The following is a 21,678-nucleotide window of genomic DNA, read 5'->3' on the forward strand; positions in this document are numbered from 1 at the left end:
AACTTGTTCATCACTAGATTGTGGATTTTATATATTATTGACAAGTGTGATTAAATCAAATTATTAAGGCAGTCCGAACTAAAATGCAACTCACTCGATGTTAACAGCTGTATTTACAACGTAAAATTGACTTGCACACACAGATTCAATTATTAAGTCAATCGGAAAGTTCCGACGGTTTTTTTCCAAAAAGTAGAGCTTTATTTAAGGAACAAAATGAAAAAGTACATTCATCAAAATATTGTCCATCGTTAGCGATGACTTTTCCCCATCTTCCGGGCAGCAAGCGAATTCCACAACGAAAGAATGAGTCATCTTTTGAGGTCATCCAGTCAGAGATCGACATCTTCGTAAGAATTATATCGTTCTTCAGCAAGTGCGTGTGCCATCAACCGAAACAAGTGATAGTCAGAAGCGAAGTCTGGCACAGTCTGGCGAATAAGCTACATAGGGTAGCACTTCCCAGCGAAGTGCTTCTAACGTTTCTTTGACAACTTTTGTGACGTTTTGCAAGCAGAATTTTACAGATGGTTTTTCGCTTTTCACTATCTCTTGACTTGAGTTCATATGGGACCCACTTTCCTTCCTTGTAGACCTTCCTCAAGGCTTTTAAGCGATCGGAAATGACAGATTGTGAACGCAATTTAACGCTTCTCCAATTTGTTGTTGCGTTTGACATGGATTTTCATTCACCAATGAATGCAATGCCTGCAATTCTTCGTCTTGGAATACTCGTGGCCGTCCAGAACGCTCTTTGTCCTCTACAGTAAAATCACCATTTTTAAAGCGTCGAAACCACTCTCTACATGTTTTATCGGAAACAGCATTATCGCCATAAACGTCTACAATCATTCGACGAGCTCCGGCTGCAGTTTTCTTCCAATTGATGCAAAATCCGACATTTTCAATATACAGAAAAACGATGTTATCGATGCAAGCGTATATTGTTATGTATTGAATTTTATTGAAAGATGTCCAAACTAAAAAGTTAATCTCACTTTAGACGTTATAGTTAACGACAGTTCGAGCTACGGCTACTCGACGCTAAACGGACGGAACTTTCCGATTGACCTAATACAATCGAATATAAAAAAGAATTGTGTCACCTGACGCAATAAATATTGTAGAATTTCTATTTCCATCGCGAATAAAATGGACGCACGCCTAGACCGAACACTACAATTGCTTGTAAATGAAGAAAACTTGTGTTAGCGGACGCAATAAATATTGAGCACGCAGAAATTTCGATGGGACAGGTCTCGCGAGTCACGCACGAGGCTCGTTATCTCTGTACCGAAAGTTCTGGTTCCTTATCTCGACACTCTTCCGCTGCGCGATTTAATTAACGGGACAGCAGCTGCTCATAAATAGGACAAGGTAATAGCGTGAGGTGAGCAGAGTTCAATGAAGTATCGGACGGCCGGAGATATCGGTTCCTGTGTTTCGCCGACGAATTTCGTGGCGATCGACGCCGCCGTGCCAGCCAATCGGCCGCCGTCTCTCGAGATAACAGCTCGGCAGACTCGATTGGCCAAAATTATGCGGTCGACCGACAAATGAACGCATTCGCCCGATAGGCCTCGATAACGGATCTCGGGCTGCACACGCCGTGACTCACTGTCTCTCCGAGCGACATGAAAATTTCTCCGTTCGCGTTTCCCGGACCGGCTTATTATACACCTCACGTCGATCCTCCAGCTCGAAAGTTATCGTTCTTGTTTCCGCGATCTGTCGATAATATCCGTGTCACATTTTTACCGCGACATGTTGCTCCTCCGGACGTTTGATCTCGCCGCCCCGTAATCAGTTCCATTCGATAACGATACCACCGGCTTCTTATCATCACTCATTGTCTTTGATCCCTGTCTCTCGAGCACTCTTTCCCGAAAGCAATCTTATGCGTGGACGATCACGCGTTGCGGTTCTGTGAGATAGCAGATCGGAAATTGTTTGTCGGAATTTGTGACTCAGGATCGGCGATCGAGAATATTGTTTTAATTACACCATCTACTCTCGCATCCTGTTTTCGCAGGATTATTACGAGAGAAAGAGAAACGTTTATCACTTGATCACGTTTTAAATATTTCTCTTCCTTAAATGACTCGATATTCCAGCTGATGTCCGTGAAATCGGTTGAATGATTCAGCTCGACGTGAATATTCCATGGAGTTGGATAATGCACTGTTCCCGTTAACATGATCAGTCTTGTATGTTGCCGGAGTCATGAATGCCTGTCGCTCCGAATCGTGTACCTGATTTACCTCTAAACGAGAGGAATCCACGGTTGAATAATAGCTGCAGGCTCGCTCGATGCTTACAAACGGTTAACTAACCATAATACGATTATTCCGAAATTGAATGGAACAGAGATCCTCGAAAATACTTCGCCATACGAGCAACAACATTCGAGACGCTTTATCGAACCTCCGAGTCGTTAAATAACAAACTCTAGTTTCTCTACACGGTTGAAGTAGCCGCAGCTCGTAACTGACTCGAAGAAAAATCTTTCCCGAGAACTATCAATTTTTCTGAAACGATAGAAAAGTCCGGTTGCAACGGTCTCAACGCAGCGTATCGATCCAACAAATTAATTTAGATCGCCGATTTATCGCGAACCGAGTGCGAGAGAGGCGGGCCCCGCGGATAGAAGGAATGCAGATTTAATGCTCGGCTTAATTTCTGCCATTTCATAGTTCGTTCCGCGGGTTGACTGCGTTTTCAGCGTCGGTGTTTAATTGCCGGCGGGATATTTTGTGACACGCGGTACGCCTATTATGTCAACGTCCCGCGATAATGCCATTCATAAAACCGCGTTGCCTACGAGCGGACGCCGAGTAGCGAAACGGTGCCGATGCTGGGAAAAAATTGCTCCCTGACCCAGAAACGAGAACGTTTTTTCCTATAATTGGCGTGAGAGCCGATAAAATATCTTCTGCGATAGCAGCACACTATACATATACAAAGATGATTATGAAAATAATTCTGAGCACTGGTCCTTTCAGTTTCTTTGCTCAAAATGGCCAACTATTCTTTTCAGTTTCTCCAATTCGTTTGTGTTAGTTATACTTTCGATTTCACCAGGATTTTTCACGTAGAACAAAGAGCTGTGAAAAAGGTATATTTCAAATGCTACAGAAACATTTCGATAGGTTTGATAATTTATCCATGTTCCGAATAAAAGAGAGCTGCAAAGCTCCAGAACAAAATTTCCAACTGCTCGTAAAAAGGTCTCTAAACAGCCGAGCAATCGGCACTAAAAAATAATTAGTCTTTTAACCTGTAAACTTATTGAATCCCCCTGAGGATACAGACGGGCGGAGCGGCGAATGAAGATGGCTCGCCGAAATTAAATCGATCGGGGCAGCTTCGGTAGCTAGTTATCTCGTGGAAGCGTCGACTTTTGGGCGAGTTATCTGGTTACAAGGCCGGTAAAGATTTCGCGGTGGAGTTTTAAATACGACTGTGTGTCGTGTCGCAGAAGGCTTGCTGCGGATCCAGGTTTGCATGACTCGGTTCCACGGGGAAAGAGCCAGGGGCTCCGCGGGAATTCCGATCCTTGATATCGCGAAATGCGTTACTTTACGGGCCATTGATAAGCGTAACACACGTAGCACTCTTAATCGCGGACCGTTTACGCTCTTATAATTGGCAGTTACGCGCGGCTCGCATGCGATACAATGTGTCTACAACGAGCTCCGCTCGAACCGTGGACGCGGACCGGAGCGGAGCCGCGCGGAGCTGAGCGAGGCAGAGCGGAGCCGACTTAATGTATGTAAACGCGACGCCGGTAAATACGGGCCGCGTCTTGCACGCCGATCTTTATTTTCCCCGAGGATCGTTCTGCCGTCTGGCTGAGCCGAGGTAATGCTCGTTGCGCACGACGACTAGCATCCTGCGCATAAACGCAACGGTGAACCTGATATATTGGAGCCGACCTGGGTAAGTCCCGCGAACCTTGCGAACGGGGATGATGGCGTTTCGGGCTCGCGACTTATACGGAACATTTGAAAACGCGCCGGTTCAGACGCGCGCGGAGATGGATCCGCTTGGATGCACCACTCTTCCGCTCAGCTGCTTGCACACGCTTCAGCAATGCACGCTTAAGGAAATGTGGACTCGCGATTTGTTTGCTGATTGCGATTCCCCGGGCGAAAAACGATCCCCTGTTACAGTGTGCGGGTGGAAATGTTGCTATCTAAATATTGGAATATTTATACCGGGTATCTCGGCCGAAGGAGGCCACCTAAATATCTCCTTTATTTTGAATGGCACGGAAAATATTTATGGCATTATTTAAATGGTATCGAAGAAGGAATATCATAGAGGAACAATTTTTTCTGTCTGGTTCAAACGTAATCCTAATATTATCCTACAATTTTATCACATTTTTTTGGTGCTCAAGGTCACCTGAAGGTAATGACTTAAGCATATTCAAATGTATTTTTTCAACCGCCACGAAAGATGGAATAAAAAAGATTAGTTTTCCCGATAAAATATAAAGATGATCTTGAAACAACTATGAAAAAAATTGCTCTTCTATGATATTCGTCCTTCGATACCATTTAAATTATGCCATAAATATTTTTTTTTTAAATAAAGGAGATATTTAGGTGGCCTCCTTCACCTGAGGCGCCCTGTACAGGGGTTGAAATATTGTGGAAGGTTTACTTGATTTAAAGAATGATTTACAATACAATTTTGGAGTTCTTCCTAAATTGTGTAAAAGACATGCAGTAAAATATTTGTGCCCTTCTTTAAGGGTAGCAAGAGCAAAGGTTCCGAAGGTTTGGCCGAAGATTCCAAAACATTTCTCGGTTGCAGCCTGTCCGGCGTTATTATTTGACCAGCCCCGGCCTATCGACACTCGAGGAATGCCATTTGTCGTGAGACGGTGCGTCGAACGTCATAGCTTTGCACCTTTATCGCAATAAATTGCAGCCGGTCGGTCAGCCCTTCGAGGAATTTCAACGGCCGGCGTGCAATTTCGTGCACGCGACGATCGGCCGCGGTGACCGCGCGACCAGCCACCCTGGAATGTCATAAGCGTCCGGTCACCGGGAATTTTGAGAATTTTGACGAGCCCCTGGAAACTACCCTCCACCTAGCTCGCCTCGCCACAGGGAATGAACTACCCTCTGGCCAGGCGTTGTTTGATCTTCCTATCAAAACAGGGCTGCGAGTGCCAGTGAACTTTAGTCCGTGCTTTCTTTCATAATTATCTAATTTTTTTCATGAATGTAATCTTCCATAATGTTACCTTTGACCAATTTTACTATTCCTGAAGAATTTCTTCTATTTCCGATACGGTGAAACGTTCTGTGTTTCTTAATACAGTAAAGTCGCGTTTACTGTCCACGATCGGGTACGCGATCACTGTCCAGTGCATACCCACTCCACTGTCATGCTGTCCTCCTCTACGTTCGGCTTTCTTTTGAACTCTCGACGCGCTCGGCGCGGTAGACGCAGTCATAAAAAAATAATGTCAGTATGCGATCACTGTCCGTGCACAACACAGGCTGTTGGACAGTAAACGCGACTTTACTGTAGTATGAAATTCTGCGAATGACACGCTAGATTTACGAGAATTTGGAAGTCACGTTCCGAAGTCCACGCGCGGTCGACCGCAGAGCTACGCGCAATCGTGCGAAAATAGTTGTCGCTCGCCGCGCGAACTAATCTTATCGGCGAGGGTGAAGTTATTAGTAAGGTCTATCGAATATAACGCAATCTTATCGTCGCGGAGATATATATTAGCTGCAAAGTGAAATAAAATGTCGTCGACGCGCTGATAACGAACGGCTGATTCAATTTCTAGCGTTGTGTCGCAGGTGTTCGGCCCGCGACGGCATTTCTTCAATCCTGATCACTTTCACTTATAAACGATTCTTAGAAACGCGTTTGCCCGCTCTCTTCACACAAAAATTAATAATTAAGCATTCTTCAAAAAAGGTGAGCAGCGACACTCGACTCTGCACCCTTAACCCCTAACTGTGATTAGAAAAAATTAGAACCAATTAGAGGCTCCCACTCTTCGATTAGTAGAAAATTAGAAGAAAGACCGGGAAGTCTCTCTGAAGGCTTGAAATAAAGTGATCGAACAAAGTTGCGAGGCGCCGAAGATCGAAGTGGATCGTCGAGCAGTTAGATCGGACACGATTCGCCGATTTCGAGGAGTGGAAAGAAAGTAGTCGAACGAAACAATTTAAGAAAGGTGAGCAAACTCGATTCGTAGGAACGAGGAGGCGAAGGTTCTCGACTGCGGAGAGCAGCCCCACCCCCGGGGTTTCCTCGCTCGTGAATTGTTGGCTGCCCTTTTGTGCCTGGCTGCGGATCGTTAAATAGGAAGCACGTGCTTCCGACGATTCGAGCGGCGGCGCGCCGTCGTTTCGACGAGCATTATAATATAATAAGAATCGGATTAGCATTGAATGAAGTGGGTGGCGCGAGAGATAGCGGGGAAAGAAACGATAAAGGGACTAATAAAAAGGCGGAGGCTCTTTAAGGCGAGCACGGTGGTCCTTGTTCAACGAAAAGCCAACTCGGTCGAATAAATAAAAAAACGAAAGACCCTCACCCCTTCTCTTGGGGAACGACTCGGCTCTCTTTCTCTCTCGATTCTGTTCGGCGATTTCGAGAACTATGGTTTTCCGACGAGCGCGCGTGCTCTCTACGGCTTCATCATCGCGCTGCGTCGATACTCACCCCCGCACCCAACCCCTTTCGCCGGGCGACGTTAATTAAATTATTACGGAACAACCGGCGGCAGAAGCTTCAAACTTTCGCCCCGAGGAGAGGAGGTCTCGCGTGACGATCCTCCCCGCTCGCTCTTTCGACTCGGTCAACTTCAGAGCTCTGTCTTTTGTCGCTGTCCTCTCTCCCGTGGATCGAGAACGACTTTCCTGCCCGAGAGTTCCGAAGTGTTTGTTTGCCGAAGTTTACGCCGCCGCTGCGCATACTAATTGAGCATCCACGGGCTGGCCCGCCTCGGGGAAACTCGGCCGCTTGTTTAGAATTATTTTCCAGAAACGCACGGACGGATGCAGCCCCATATCTTAGGGGTGGTTCGCAGTATGCACTACGGATACGTTGATTAACCCTTCGCGTGTAATGTTCATAAACGATCCAGAGTGTCTTTGAGAATCTTTCAAATATTTTAGATTTTGCTTGTGATGCAAAATTGCCAATTTGTATTAATCTTGATAACTATCATTTGGCGACGAAGGGTATAAATGTACGTTACACACTTCGTTCCTGCGTTTATAGAAACGCAAACTGTAAAACGATCGATTTAACGCTAAATATACAATATTTAAAAGAGGGAGTTTCCTGTGATGAATAATAAAAACGCAGGAAAGCACGCGATTGACTATGAATAAAACAGAGAAAGAGATGAAACTTTAAAGTCTCGATTATCTGATCGAGTATATTCGTGGAATTCACTTAATCCTTCGTGTGTGTTGCCCTAATTACTGCATTCGCATCATTTTTATAGAATTTCATCTAAGATAAAACTTCAAGTGAATAATATACCAATCCGCAATTGCATTTCGATATGTATAAAAGAAAGTTCATTCATTTGATTCTGTTTTAAATCTCGATCACGAGCCAAGCTCCTCGCCAAAAACAGATCAGTATAAGAATCTTTCAATTCATATGTTACCAGAAAAATTGCCAAACTAAAGAATAACGTTGTCCCACGAAAACTGTCAGGCTGAAGTAAAAATTCGCAACACACGCGCAAGTATCGCGACTGCAGTCACCCCCTCCCCTAAGCGAGGGTTTCGCACCCCACCACGGGCATCCACGCGAAATAACGATCGCGGCGTCGCGAGTGTCGAATCGTTCCGCTGAAAAAAAAGGATCGAACACAGAGGGAGAGGGAGAGCCGCGGAACGGTGTTGTTTTATTTGAGAAGAGAGCGGTTATTCGCCCTCGAATCTACCGTTAATCGAATTGATACGAGTCCAACCTACTCGTTTAATAATTTCGCGTGTCGTCACGTATCCGACGGCGTGCGTGCCCGGCCACAAAGCCCGAGCCCGATCCGGCGATACGTTACCCACGTGCTCGCCTAATAATCAGTCTGCGACATCTTCGTTCCATAGATACACCTGTGACGTCGACGTGCGAGCCACGGCAAAAGCCGACCGATAACGTCGCGGCAATTTACGGAAATTCGAATCTTCAATTCCGCCGGTCTGATTGCAACAGATGCTTTCCCTCAGACCTGTTCGCGGAACCCGGCAACACGAAAACACAAATGCCCGAACCCGTGTCACGATCGATAGATAATCCCCGGGTCTCATTTTTTAACCGTAATTATACTGTGTACATTTTTATGTCGTTGTTTGGTCGTGAAATTGCCGGAATCGCCACGGTTTATCTCGGTTTAATGAGTCTTTGGAAAGCGTGGTATTAACGCTTTATCTACCGGAAACATTTTAATGCGATTTCCCATGGTAGAGTAGCCGAGCTTTAGAAATGGCTTATTATGAATATTTCATCAAAATTAGAAGTGTAAGTTCACGGAGAATTTGTTCAATTTTTAATATTGTCACGTACACGTACGAATTTATTTAATTGTTTCTTTGATATGAGTAAACAAGAACTATTTCGACTTCGTAGTTTTAGTTCAGTTTAACTTTGTGTATGGATCGCCAAAACAAAATTAATGCCACTATTAGTTTGGTTAATTAAATAACCCGGTGATAATATCAGAGCGAACGAGTACCGAATTAAATTTCAACGAACCCGGAACTTCGGCGAAATTAGACAAGTTTAACCACTGTTTCACCATTTACATTTCCCAGTCGTTTCGCTAGCAGCATTTATTACTGAATACCAATCTAAAATTTATATCCATTTCTATTATAACTTTCCGGCTCTATCAATCCTTACGACCGAAAATAAACTATCAATTAAGTGGCACACACAACTCTGCGTCCTATAAATGTGTGCCCAATTGGCAGTACATTATAAAAATTTCATTGTTCCAGAGGTCACTGTGACTCGGAATAAAATGTTAAAATATCTCAATTAGAATTCTTATTGCATGGATTTTGTTTGAAATGTTCACCACAAAGGGGTCAAGAAAAAGACAATTTCGAAAAGATTTCAAGTTATATATCTGTGGTTGTTAGAAAGAACGCTACGATATTGTCGTTTGAAGTTGTGATCACTAATGCTTTGACATAGGACATCGGTTAAATTGAATTAATTGTTTGAGCCATTCAAATTTGTTTTCACGACTTCTTTCTGGTAAATACATAAATCCTATACTATACATTGTGCTCAATGAATGCACAAACTAAAATTTGTTGAAATTGTGACATGCGGCGTTTTTCCTTGCAACCATAGATATAACAAAGCTTATTTACGTCACAACCGAATACAGTCGAAATTACCATGGACATTCAGAAGCTCTCTCGTCCCACCACGCATTCCGAAATTCGTCATCAGTTCAATCCGTGGCCCCGAGGTCGTCGCAGCCAAGGAGGGGCATATCGTACAGCAAGCTCGAGGCGCACGCTTATTGCTACCTTAATGCACCCCGGCTCGCATAATCGGCTGCTGACCGAGCCGCGTTCTGCAGTCGGTAACAATAGTCCGAGGCGTCGACGCTGGACCACCCGTGGCTCGCCATTAAAGTCACTGCCGGGTAAAGGGCACTCGAGGAGGAATCAAGTTGGAAAAAGAGAACTCATTCTCTCTTCCCTACTGCAACGAAAAAACCTGGCGGGAAAAAGGCAAAATACTAGAAGAAACAGAAAGGAAAAAATAGAGGGGACTGTGATGGGGAGGGGGTTATTTGGAAATCGAATCTAGGGGATGGGCCCCGAAGGGAATTAGGAGTCGAGGGGCACCGGAGAAGGGGGCCGAGTCGACGCCAATCTCTGTAATGCGAAACTTCCTGGCGCCAAACGCCTCTAAGCCTTCGCTCTAATAATATCCCATTGTGCTACCATTAGCCACCGAGGGCACGCCGCCTAGTGGCTTTTCCCTTCTCGTCTTTCTCTCTTCCTCTTCCCGTCTCTCTATGTTTATCTTTCTCTTTCTTCCGCCCCCGCACAACGCGTCTTTATGATGCGCTTTGTAGCGACACCTCGAAACATCGACTGACTCGCGACGCCTCGGAGACTCCTGCGTTCCTCCTTTTACCCTGCGTGATCCTCTTCGCCGAATGTGACCTTCGGGAAGGTCTCTCGCAACTGAAAGCATAGAAAGATACCTTATCTGTCTCGTTGATATTTAACCAAAATGAAAGATGTAAGATCAAACAGAATGCACATTCTACAAACTCTTCTTCAAGATATCTTATCGTACACTTGTGCATTCGAAACTTCGTTCGTCAAGTTCTTCTATCTTCTACTTCGTTCTTGATGCCACTCTGTAAACGGATTCCCAGAAAGTTTGCACCGGGAGTTAAGCATGCTGCATGTTTGGTTTGAAACTTTCTACTTTGCATTAATTGCCATGAATATTCCGCTTCGAGCAGCGGCTCGTTTTACTCAGATTATGCGGCCCGTATTTTAAATTGTTTGGCACGAGTTAACACTTTGTTATTCCGAAGCTTTTTATACAGTGATAAATATAAGAGACCTTCATTTTTGCCAAGCCTCTCAACAGAATATTGTGTACCGCAAAAAGACAGCGTTTGACACTTTCAATCGCGTCGTTCTTCGGGAACCACGTTTGTCCCAGGACTCGTGGGTGTAGCTCGATTAACGAATCGTCAGTCATTCGCCGATGGGTTGATTGATCCGCGCATTCCTGACCCCGTTGCGCGTTCAGGTCGCGAGAGATCGCCGTTTCAGATGATGGATCGGCCGATTTTAATTCGACAGGGTATTTGCATAAATTGCGTCACGGCTGCGAGTGGGACGCGCTCAGGTTTGAGGAACGGCTGTGCCAACCTCGAATCGCGTGGGACTGTGTCTTACAAATTGTACAGGTCGTTACACATACCATTAACTTCCAGCTGAAGCAATTTAAACTTGATTACTCGTAAACCTTATCCGTGAATCACCGGATCGTACTCTTTTTTCTGGTTGTAATCCGCGTCGGCTCGATCCTTACACGACATCCAATCATCGGTTCGGAATCGGTTTCTACAGGGTGCCCAGAAAGGGATGATTTAGTTTTTCATGAGATAGGAATTACTGCAATGTGTCTAATAAACACGTGTGCGATTGCAAAATAAATTATACAAAGCCTGTGTTTGACCAGCGATGATAAGATCGGTGTTAAAATCTCCCGACAGTGAAGCATAAGTTTTCCTTCTCCCAAAGTTGTGAACGTGTCTACGACGGCAGCGTCACAACAAAATCGACATTCCTGATTTTTCAATCCTAGATTGGCTTGTAGAATCACACCTTAAAATACATTCGGTCGTAAAAGTCCTGCTCGCCTGCCAAATTTCGCATACTTGATACGAACGAGCAGATGTTTCGTGCTCCGGTAGGAATTCGCGATTCGGCGGACGGTTCTAGGCTCTCGTGAGTGATCGCACGACTGACTATCGACACTGTTTTCTGGCAGGGATCCTGACAGCGATTTTTCTCTTGTCTACGACCGGGCTAGGTATCGGGAACGTTTCGTGCGTAGAATTCTAAACAAACCGCGTGCATTCTTGCAACCCGCGTTGTACATATTCGCGGAGGATGTACAGCTGTAGGATCGTGTTAGCAGACGATTAGGCGATGTCGCAGCAGGAGCTACATTCTTGGTGACGGTCGTCGTTCGCAGTTGGGCCCAGCGTCCGTTGTTCGAAATCTTGTTCTTAGAGAAATCCGTGCTGCGAACACGCGATCCGACGGAATTAAATAGAACACCGGAATACACACCGAGTATTTTTGTCGCCGATCGTGACGATGCTCGGTGCAAAAACATGTTGGGAGACACAGATCGTGTCGCGTGACGTGTTCGATGCTGTTTCTCATGTGATATCGAAATAGACACATAAATGTCTTCGCGTGTGTTTTAAATAAATTTTACACGGTCTTACACGATCTTATGCTTTTTCTAATAGGAGGTGATGAGACATAAGCACGTGAAAGAAATTCTTGAAATTTGAAACAGAATGGAAGGATATCATAATGTTGATTGAGGTGGGGGTGAATACAATATTTGGTGTCATGTTCAATTTCTGTATTTTATAAAGTTTATACTTGAAATTGAATAGAAGAACGTTATAAAATTGATTGAGATAGGGGTGAATACAATATTTGGTATCCTGTTCAATTTCTGTATTTTATACTAAGTTTATACTTGAAATTGAATAGAAGAACGTTATAAAATTGATTGAGATAGGGGTGAATACAATATTTCGTACCATGTTCAATTTCTGTATTTTAAAAATTCATACTTGAAATTGAATAGAAGAACGTTATAAAATTGATTGAGATGAGGGTGAATACAATATTTCGTACCATGTTCAATTTCTCTATATTATAAAGTTCATACATACTTGAAAATGAATGGAAGAACGTCATAAAATGGAACGAGAAATGGGGATGAAAACGATATGAGGTATCGCAGTGAGTTTTTGTATCTCGCCGAGTTTAGAGTTGAAAGCGAGCGGAATAACATAATAAAATTGATTGAGCTTGGGGTGAATATTTGGCAGGCCAATTAATTTCTTCGTAGCGAGTAAGGCAACTGTTAGCGCGCAACCCTCGTGGATGCGGTAGAACGCGATGATAAGTAACTTTTCGAATTAGAGGGTGGCGCGTTATACAATTTTCACCCTCGCCCATAATAATCAATCGGTCGATCGCGTTGCAGGGAAATCCGTACGGATTGAAGGACACGACGGGGATGGGCATGACGGCGGATATGGGTGCTGCATGGGGCACGGCCGCCCTTCAACCTGCTGCCACGGGTTACTACCCCTACGATCCAACCCTGGCCGCCTACGGGTAAGTTTATCACCAGGTTTCATGGTCTCTCGGCTCCATTAGATTAAACCACCATCCGCGCACTCTCCTCTCTCTATCTCTCTCTTCCTCGTATATACACACACGTACATGCAGACACACATACATATCCCTAGCCCGTCGACGGTGTTGCTCAGTGCCGCCATTAAAACAAGAGTCACGATCTCGTACTCGCTACACATATCCCGTCAGGAATGGTTATCGTTATCGCGAATCCGTAATATCTTCTATCCCGGGCCGCGTAAACCGAGTGCCACACAATTTTAGCCTGTTGAAGCTTATATGGGAAAGACGATTGCCGTTTCTGGCTGACGGTCGCGTTCCGAACGACCTGTAAAAGAGAAATATTCCTATTTAGCCTGATCGCTCCTCCAGGATATACGTCTTCGCGCCGAGGTTGCGTCGCGACACCGATTCTTGTTCTGAAGGAATATTCTTTGTCTGTGCACATTTTTTGATAAATCATTGACGTGATCAAAAACTTTCTAAAGAGTATGTATTTTACATGGCAGCAAATATGCAGTACACGCGTAATTGGTAGTTTAAACAATTTTTTCGAAGAATTTTTGAAGGAATATTCTTTGTCTGTGCACATTTTTTGATAAAACATTGACGTGATCAAAAACTATTTAAAGAGTATGTGTTTCACGTGGCAGCGAATGTGCAGTACACGCGTAAAGGGTAGTTTAAACAATTTTTTCGAAGAATTAAAAAATATTGCAGCACTGTTCCCAATTTATCGAACACACCGAGTGAGCAAATAAATTTCCATTTCGCGCTGCTGCCTGTTAAAATCGAGATAGAAAATTGTCCTGGTGCCTGAAGATCCTCGGTCTAGCAAATCAATCATCATGAATCACCGTGACGATAAAAATTCCGAGTGGCGGCGAACGTCGCGAATGAAATAAACCGGTGTAGCCGAATAATAGTGTGTCGAGGACATCTGGGACCAGGAACAATGTGTATAAAAGTGATACAGTGATCGCCGCCGGAGACACGGGGTCCGCTTAATCTCATTCGTTCCCGTCAGGCTTTAAAACTGTGCGACGCGACGCACGCTCAGTCAAGGTAGGCGACAATTAATCCGTAAGAAGGGTGACGAGCAAACCGGATGCTCGTTCTTCCTGCTCGTGGATAAGAGTTACGAGGGTGCTGTCAACACGAGGATCCTTGTACTTCATCTTGCCGGAGGGGGTGGCCGCTTAGGGGTCGGGGGTGCGGAAAGGCGGCTGTGCGGGGGCGTATCGACGCGGTTGAAGAGCTCGTCACTTAGGACGATATACACACGCACGTTTTCACGCGCTTACACGCCACACACACAGATCCCGCAAACATTGTATCTGGGGGCCCGGTAAGTGATTCCCGTGGCTATATTCCGCGGCGCGCGTATTTTCGTTACGGATCCCGGTCTGTTTTGATTAATAATGGCAGCGCGGACAAAAAAGCTGACGGCCGAATTTACGACGGGAATTTATTTCCGTGGCGCTGGACGCTCGACAAGCTGGATCGCGATACGCCGGCGATATATCAAAATCTGCCAGGACAAGGGAACGATCGTTTATCGGGACGGAATTAAAATTTCAAAAAGAAGAAGGGAAACACCGCTCGCAGCTTCGCCCGAGCGATTTGCCTGCGTTCTTTCGCAATCCCGCGAGGAGATAGCTCGAGTGTCTGTTTTTTCATGTTCGGAATTGAGCGTGGCTCGTTGGGGGATTTCAGTGAGCTGTCTGCATCGAGTTTAAAATGTTCTGTTAAATGAAATGTAGTCGTGAATGGCTAATTTCAAGCAATTCAAATTGTGTTCGATTGCATTTCTTTGATCGTTTTTGAGCCCTTGAAACGACAATAAAAAGTGAAATTGTACGAACCATCAAAAAAACAGCATTTTACTGATTCGTAAAGGTTTCGAAACGCTCCGAGAACGCACAGTTTCCCCTCGCAATAAATATTTCCAGGGCTAAATCTCGTCTGCGGTTGCAAGGGGTGGATTCACCGGCGAGACGAGCGGGTGGGTCTCCCGTGATTGCGAGAAAACAGGGTAGCCCTCTCGCGAAATAATAAACCAGAAAAACCACGGATCGTCGGGCTAGAACCGCGGCGATACCTAATTGGAAACCCGGCGCCGGGTCTGTTCTAAACCGCGGCTCTCTGGTTCGTGGGAAAGGGTCTATTTTCGAGGACCATGTGTCGCGTGCCGTTGACAAAATGAGACATTGACACAGATTTTCGACGCCGGTCGTAATTGGAAACACTTGGCTCGCCTCGATTTTTCTTCGTCCCTCGTAAATCTCGGTATCCCTTCCTCCCTAGCATTTTTTCTCCCCCCCCCCCCCAGTCCAGGTTTGTTCGGTATTTTCATATCGCGTTTCACACGCGATGCTCATAGACCGTTTCCAATCTCGGGATCGTCGATTGGATAAAGAAGAGGAGGACTGCTATAGGATAAAAATCGCTAAACGGGAGACGGGGAATTCAATATCGGGAGGAAACGCGCGGCGACGTTGCCTCTCGGATTCTCCTTTGATCTCGCCGCTGCTTCTGCTTCTCCCTGTGTTTCACTCTAACTCTCTCTCACACACGCAAACACACACACAGTCTCTCTCTCCGTCTTTCACGTCATCGAACGAGAGAATCGGTCTCTCTCCCCGATTCCTCGGGGTCCCGAGGGGGATGAGAGAAGAGGGCACCTCTTCGAGCGAGATTCGAGAGAAACCGTGCACGGCGAACGGTTACAAAATGGCTGTAGGCAGAGCCGGAGTGGGCGTACGTAATGGAGGCTTCCAGGTTGCGTATATATAGTCGCATCGCGAGCGTAGGGAGAGCAGTAGGTCTCTCTCCGTAGGAGAGCGAGTGAGTGAGTTTATTGATTGGCTTCCTCCCGGGGTTGGCTCGCCTGTTCGCCAGGCCTCTGCACTCTCTCTTCCTCTGGCTCCCTCTGCCTGCCCTCCCCTCTGGCTCTTCTCGTCTCCTTCTCACCCTGTCTCTCTCTCTCTCTCTCTCTCTCTTCCTCGTCCCGACCTGCTCTCCACCTCCTCGGCAACCTCCTTCCACCCTCGAAAGCGAGCCAGCTCCCACAGGTGCTTTACTTACTTTGCTTAGCAACCCTCGTGTCCACACAAACACGCTCCGAGCCAGGTTCGCGCGCACCTTCGTGCGGCCTGCTCACGCACGGACTTTGATTCTCCACCGTTTCACCCTCCACCCATGCCACCCCCTTCGTAGCCTAGACACCCCCGCAACACCCACACACAACGGACAGATCCTCCCTCACAGTCGCGGGGAAACGCGTGTGCGCCCGGCCGCGTACAAAACTCCGGACTGTAGGCATTGTTTATCGTGGAATCCACCCTCTCTCGTGTGCTCGCCCCTCGCCATTCTCTCCGAGCCTCTATTAATTTACTTGCTTAATAATACGACAGCTCTCTCTCGGCCTCTTCATCCCTGCTTGTTTGCCTCGCATCCGGACTCCTCTTCTCTCTTCTCTTCTCTTCTCTTCAATGCTCCTCTCTTCTCTTCATTTCATTTCTCTTCACTTCTGTCGCCGTCGCAGCCTGTGTGCCGTCACTTTCGTCGACGACTGGTCGGCCAGTGACGAGACAATGGTCTGCATCCAGTCCTGGAAACCGGGGGATGGTTATAAAACCGTAGTGTGTTCGAACGGACCGGTCTGATTACGGGAAATGAGAAATACGTCGTTAGCCGCGCACGGTGACGAACTCCTTTGGGAATCGTGTCGTGCTCGGTCTCTCTTTCTATTTCTATTTCTCTTTCTCTCTCTCCCTCGCTTTCCGACTCCTTCCTTCCGTGACGCTAACTATCCCGACAAACGCCGTTCTTTTTCGAAACCGCTCGGTCAATCTTAATTGCTCGTCGATGCAACGCGATGGTGTGGGGCCGTCCGGTTTTGTTCGGCCTATGGGAAATTGTGGACGACGATGGTGACTTAGGTCGACCATGGGCTAACTATAGACTGAGGATGGTCGCGCATTCTACTAATTTCAATTTCACCGATTCACTTTGTCACAAATGCATAAAAGCCGCATGCTAATAACATTTTTAAACAGTCTCCCACACCGAATTAAGACAATTATGCAAACCATAAATGTAGAAAATTCGCGATTTAATTATGAACACTGTGCAAACGTTATTATTTATACACAAAACAAGTTTGACAAAGATTTAGAAGAAGAATACATCCCGAATCATACACTCGAGAAAATCTTTCGAAACCAATCCCCGCTAATTCGCGTTTAAACAACGCCATCACTCCGGAATTTCCAGTCGGACCGTTCCGCAGAATAATTTGCCGTAAAACGAGCGTAACCGTCGCAGATGCGGACACGGTAAAAATCTCTTCCCCCCCGAAAGTTCCCCATTCGCTCGCGCCATTTTTCACGAAGATCCGCACCGACACCCCTCCGCCACCCCTTCGCCAGGGGTTTTTTCGCCCTCGCTGGCTGCTCGAGACCGCCCGGATGTTACGCGTTGAATAAAGAATCGCCGTCGTCGTCGTCGTCGACTGAAAAAGCGTCGATCTTCTTCGGCGAACACCTTGAGGAAGAACGGCCACGGAATCTCGACGAGTCGCAGAGCGATGAATATTTATACGGTGGTACGTTAATTGCCTCAAAGTCAATTACCACTTCTCCTTCGGAGGCTCGCGAGCCTACCGGGAGTATCGGAGCTTTGACGATCGATAAATGTTCTCCCCGAGCATTAAACTCCGAGCACATTCTTCTGAATTCGGGAAAATCGGATTCTTATTTGTCTTTATATCGGAAGCTTCCACACACATCTCTTTTGTAATGTTTTACGGTGACGTTGCAAGAAAATAGTAGGTTAAAATATATTTTATTTTTATAATAGATTTCGGGCATACACACATGTACTAAGAAAAAAGAATGTCCTCTATTAACACTAGAATTACCGAGGTTAAGACGAACCTAGTTCTACCAAAACCAGTCAAAGTGATTGGTCTTTAAAAAGTATTTAATAATAGAATATTTTTATATTTATTGATTTATTACTATCTTACTAAAGGAATATGGGGCCGAATATGTCTTTGAAAATATTATGTAGTGGCAATCTTCCAGCTTTTTGTACACTTTCATTTTTGTCTTCAGAACTTGAAGTCACACAAACACGTCTTCTTTTATCAGTAAATTCAAAATATTTTTGAATTCACTTTCTGTGGACTTCTGAACATTTTCTTGGTTTCTATAATCTCATTATTACTGTTTATCCTATTATTACTATTTCGCCTCCCCTAAACGTAACATTTACCCTATTATTACTATTATGATTGTAAAGTTCAATTTCATTTTTTTCTGATTTACTTTCTTCATGCTCATACAATTCCCCATCTGCGATATCAGAGCATTCCGTTGGTATATTGTTCACTTTTTCCATCAATTCAGAGATTTTCCATCGATTTGCCATTTTTAGGGCTAGTAAAATATTGTTATATAAAATGAATTCGGTTCTATTCCAACGGCTATGGTATACAAAATGACCGCGTGAAACAACAGATAATTAAAACGTTGCGCAAAACATCAATAAAGCTATCTAAATATCTAATAAACGATTTCTTTTCTACTTAGAGAAGTACCAGTCAAAATACTGGTATTAGTATAGGTAGCCATGATACAAAATGATGTTGATTCTGAATAAATTAAACAAAAATAAAATTCATTATATTACTCCTTTAGTTATCGCGGTAGAAGTCATTACATAATTGCGAGAAGAAAATGTAACATGAAGTAGGAATTTTAAAAAGAAATTGTAAAACCAGTCATTTTGACTGGTCTGTTAGTTCTAGTGTTAATTCAGGTACAAATCATATTTCTGTAAGATAATGAGTAATAATAATTTCCAACAGATTCCCTACACGTTAACCCGTATGTCAACATTTACAATTTTCTGTAAAGTGCAATACTGCAGATTTTGATGCAACCTAAAAATTGTTTTCGTCCCTCAGTTACCCTAATACTAGTAGAGACTGTACGTGTAGCTAACGCTCGGAAAAATGATTTTTTCCATCAAACCAGTACGCGACGCGAGCTTCGAACGCCATGCTCCCGAGCTAACTCAATTCTGCCCCAAATGCGGCGATACTACTTTTTCGCCTGCCGTCATCGATACAGACGTCTGCTATGGGTACGTGAAACTCGCCGCGATCTTTTTCCACGGATCGCCGGTCGACCGGTTGCCGGCATAGATTTTTCTGCTGCCATCCGTGGCTGTCGCATAGCCTCGGGTCGATCGACGGAATGGCAGTGGAACGGTAGAGTATCGGTAGTATGAATAGTATGGATCGACGCAGCGTGTATCTCGGTATCGGCAAGAAAAATCTCGCGGGCCCCCTCCGATCGGTACGGTGGCCCAGGAACAGGAAAAACCGAGATCGATGGCTAATGGGCCATTCTCGCCGGCTACATTTTTATCGGTGCGTCGACCGCCGGACACGTGTCGCCCCGGATTGAATATACTCTATATACGCCTAACACAAAGCGGCCGCGAATAAATTAAAAGCGCGAGCGCACTTTCCCTGTCAATCTTGATAGTGTGCCCCGAGACCTTGGTGCTAGACAGCGGGCTGCATTCCGGCGATGCATGGCTCGGACCATCGCTTTGTCTGAGGGAAACCGTGTGGAAAATTGTATAGCAGCGGGAACTTAGTTTCATTATTATAATTTCGAATCCCTCGACTGCGAGGATTTTTGAGAAACATTTTTATTAGAGAATTACCAGGCTGTAACATAATACAAGAGATATCGAACCAACTTCAGAAACAAAAATCCTTCTGTTCCTCTCAATCGTTTGGTGATTAGGTTTTTAGTAATTATTTTCACGTTGAGAAGGGCTTGGTTTCATTGTTGGTAAAAAAGAGAAACGAATAATGTTCCGAATGTTTCCTTTAATATTCTACGATGCAGTACTAGCTATCCAACGATACAGTCGTAGATCAATTAAAACGAACGCAACTGTAATTGCTTACGTATAGAGACATCATACATACATGGAATCCACTTTCCGCTCGATACCATAAACAGCATGCATGGACCTTAAATGGAAATGTCTGCAGATTAAAGAAATTTATATCTAAATTTTTCATTTCGATTCTTGAGAAACAGGACTCCGGAATATGTTGCAAACATTTATTCGTAGTAGAGTGTTGTAAGACCGCTTGTGTTTATTCATAGAACACACAAATTCCTCTATTCCCATAAGCAATCTATTACAGAACGGAGGTCAAGACGTTTATAGGTGTGGAATGAAAAAATTTGGCCACATTGTGAATGATTGTGCAACGCGGTCGAGGTTCCATTGTGGTTCTCGCGCCTCCTCCGAGATTGACAGAGCCGTAAAAATGATTAAACGTGTGGTTAGGTCGGAAAACATTTTCGAATGGACGCCGACAACGCGCGAAGTCTTGAAACTGTCGTCTTAGGTACAACAGCCTTTGGTGATTCGATTACACGGTAAAGGTCAGCGTGGGCATAGTCGGTTTTCTCGACAGAGTACCGGTGACAGAAGCGTGGACAGGAGAGCGGCGGAGCAGCGGTCGGGTTCTGTGCCAAAAGTTCAAAGGCGAATTGATTTAACTGCTCGGGTACGAAAGGAATTTCGTCGCGATGACGTTCGATTTGTTAGAGAGACGTGTGGAAGTGTACCTCTTAAATCTTTCGTCGGAGTATCCCGAGCTTCTCCGATTCCTGTTATTGTGCCATCAAACAAAGAGATTTTTTTAGAAACTGACCCATAAAGTAGAGACTCGCAGAGTTACTCCGACCTTGTCGCTATTATTCAAGACAGTTATAGTGCCAGGAACCACTTGTGTTAGGGTTGGAAGCTTTAATGAATAACCCTCAGAACTTTTAAAGCTCTGAACTCATCGAATAAGAATTGCTGAAGGCAATATTTGTGATGATAGACTGCGGATCTTTATGCAAAATAAAAATTTTCCACACTGATTGCAAGAAATAGAAACTAAATTGAATGTTACTTCTTCCCGTAATGATCTTAATAGAGGAGAAATTATACAGGGTGTATAATTTCCTTTATTTTTAATGGCACCAAAAATATTTGTGGCATAATTTAAATGGTATCGAAGAAGGAATATCAGAGAAGAACAATCTTTTTGTCGGGTTATTTTTTCAGTTTTTTCAAGGTCATCTTTATTTTTTATCGGGAAAACTTATTTTTTTATTCTATCTTGTAGCGGCAGAAAAAATTCATTTGAATATGGTTAAGGTCATTATCTTTAGGTGACCTTGAGCACCAAAAACTGTGATAAAATTGTAGGATAACATTAGAATTACATTTGAATCGGACAAAAAAAATTGTTCTTCTATAAATATTTTTTGTGCCATTCAAAATAAAGGAGATATCTTGGTGGCCTCCTTCAGCTGAGACACCCTGTATATTGACATGTTCAATTTAAAAAATCTTTCAACAACTTCGATATTTTCATGTACTCAATGTTTCTATAAATGCATAAAGAGATTCGCAGTCTAGTGATCGCTCGTGAAAACAGTGAGAGATAAAACAAAGAGAACAATATTTTAAAGATTACAGAAAACAAGGAAACTTTGTTAAAAATTGTAAAGAGCTCATTAACGGGACTAGAGCTTGAGAAATCAGGGATCCAGATCACGGAGTGACAAATTCGAAAGCTTCGGCCACTCGGCCACTTTGCAGTTACGATCGCATTCTTCGGGATTATACTGTTTAGAAGACTGGC

General features: G+C 44.5%; 1 protein-coding gene across 5 annotated transcripts in view; it reads left to right on the forward strand.

Moving 5' to 3' along the window:
- LOC143211735 (homeobox protein caupolican) overlaps positions 1-21,678 on the forward strand; it is a 135,559-nt gene that overhangs the window by 68,719 nt on the left and 45,162 nt on the right. For all 5 annotated transcript variants that reach the window (XM_076429659.1, XM_076429662.1, XM_076429661.1 and 2 more), the window contains exon 3: positions 12,784-12,917. In XM_076429659.1, the coding sequence (XP_076285774.1) occupies positions 12,784-12,917 (134 nt within the window). The remainder of the gene's footprint in view (positions 1-12,783; positions 12,918-21,678) is intronic.

This window comes from Lasioglossum baleicum, chromosome 9, assembly GCF_051020765.1.
Source record: "Lasioglossum baleicum chromosome 9, iyLasBale1, whole genome shotgun sequence".
Lineage (NCBI taxonomy): Eukaryota > Metazoa > Arthropoda > Insecta > Hymenoptera > Halictidae > Lasioglossum > Lasioglossum baleicum.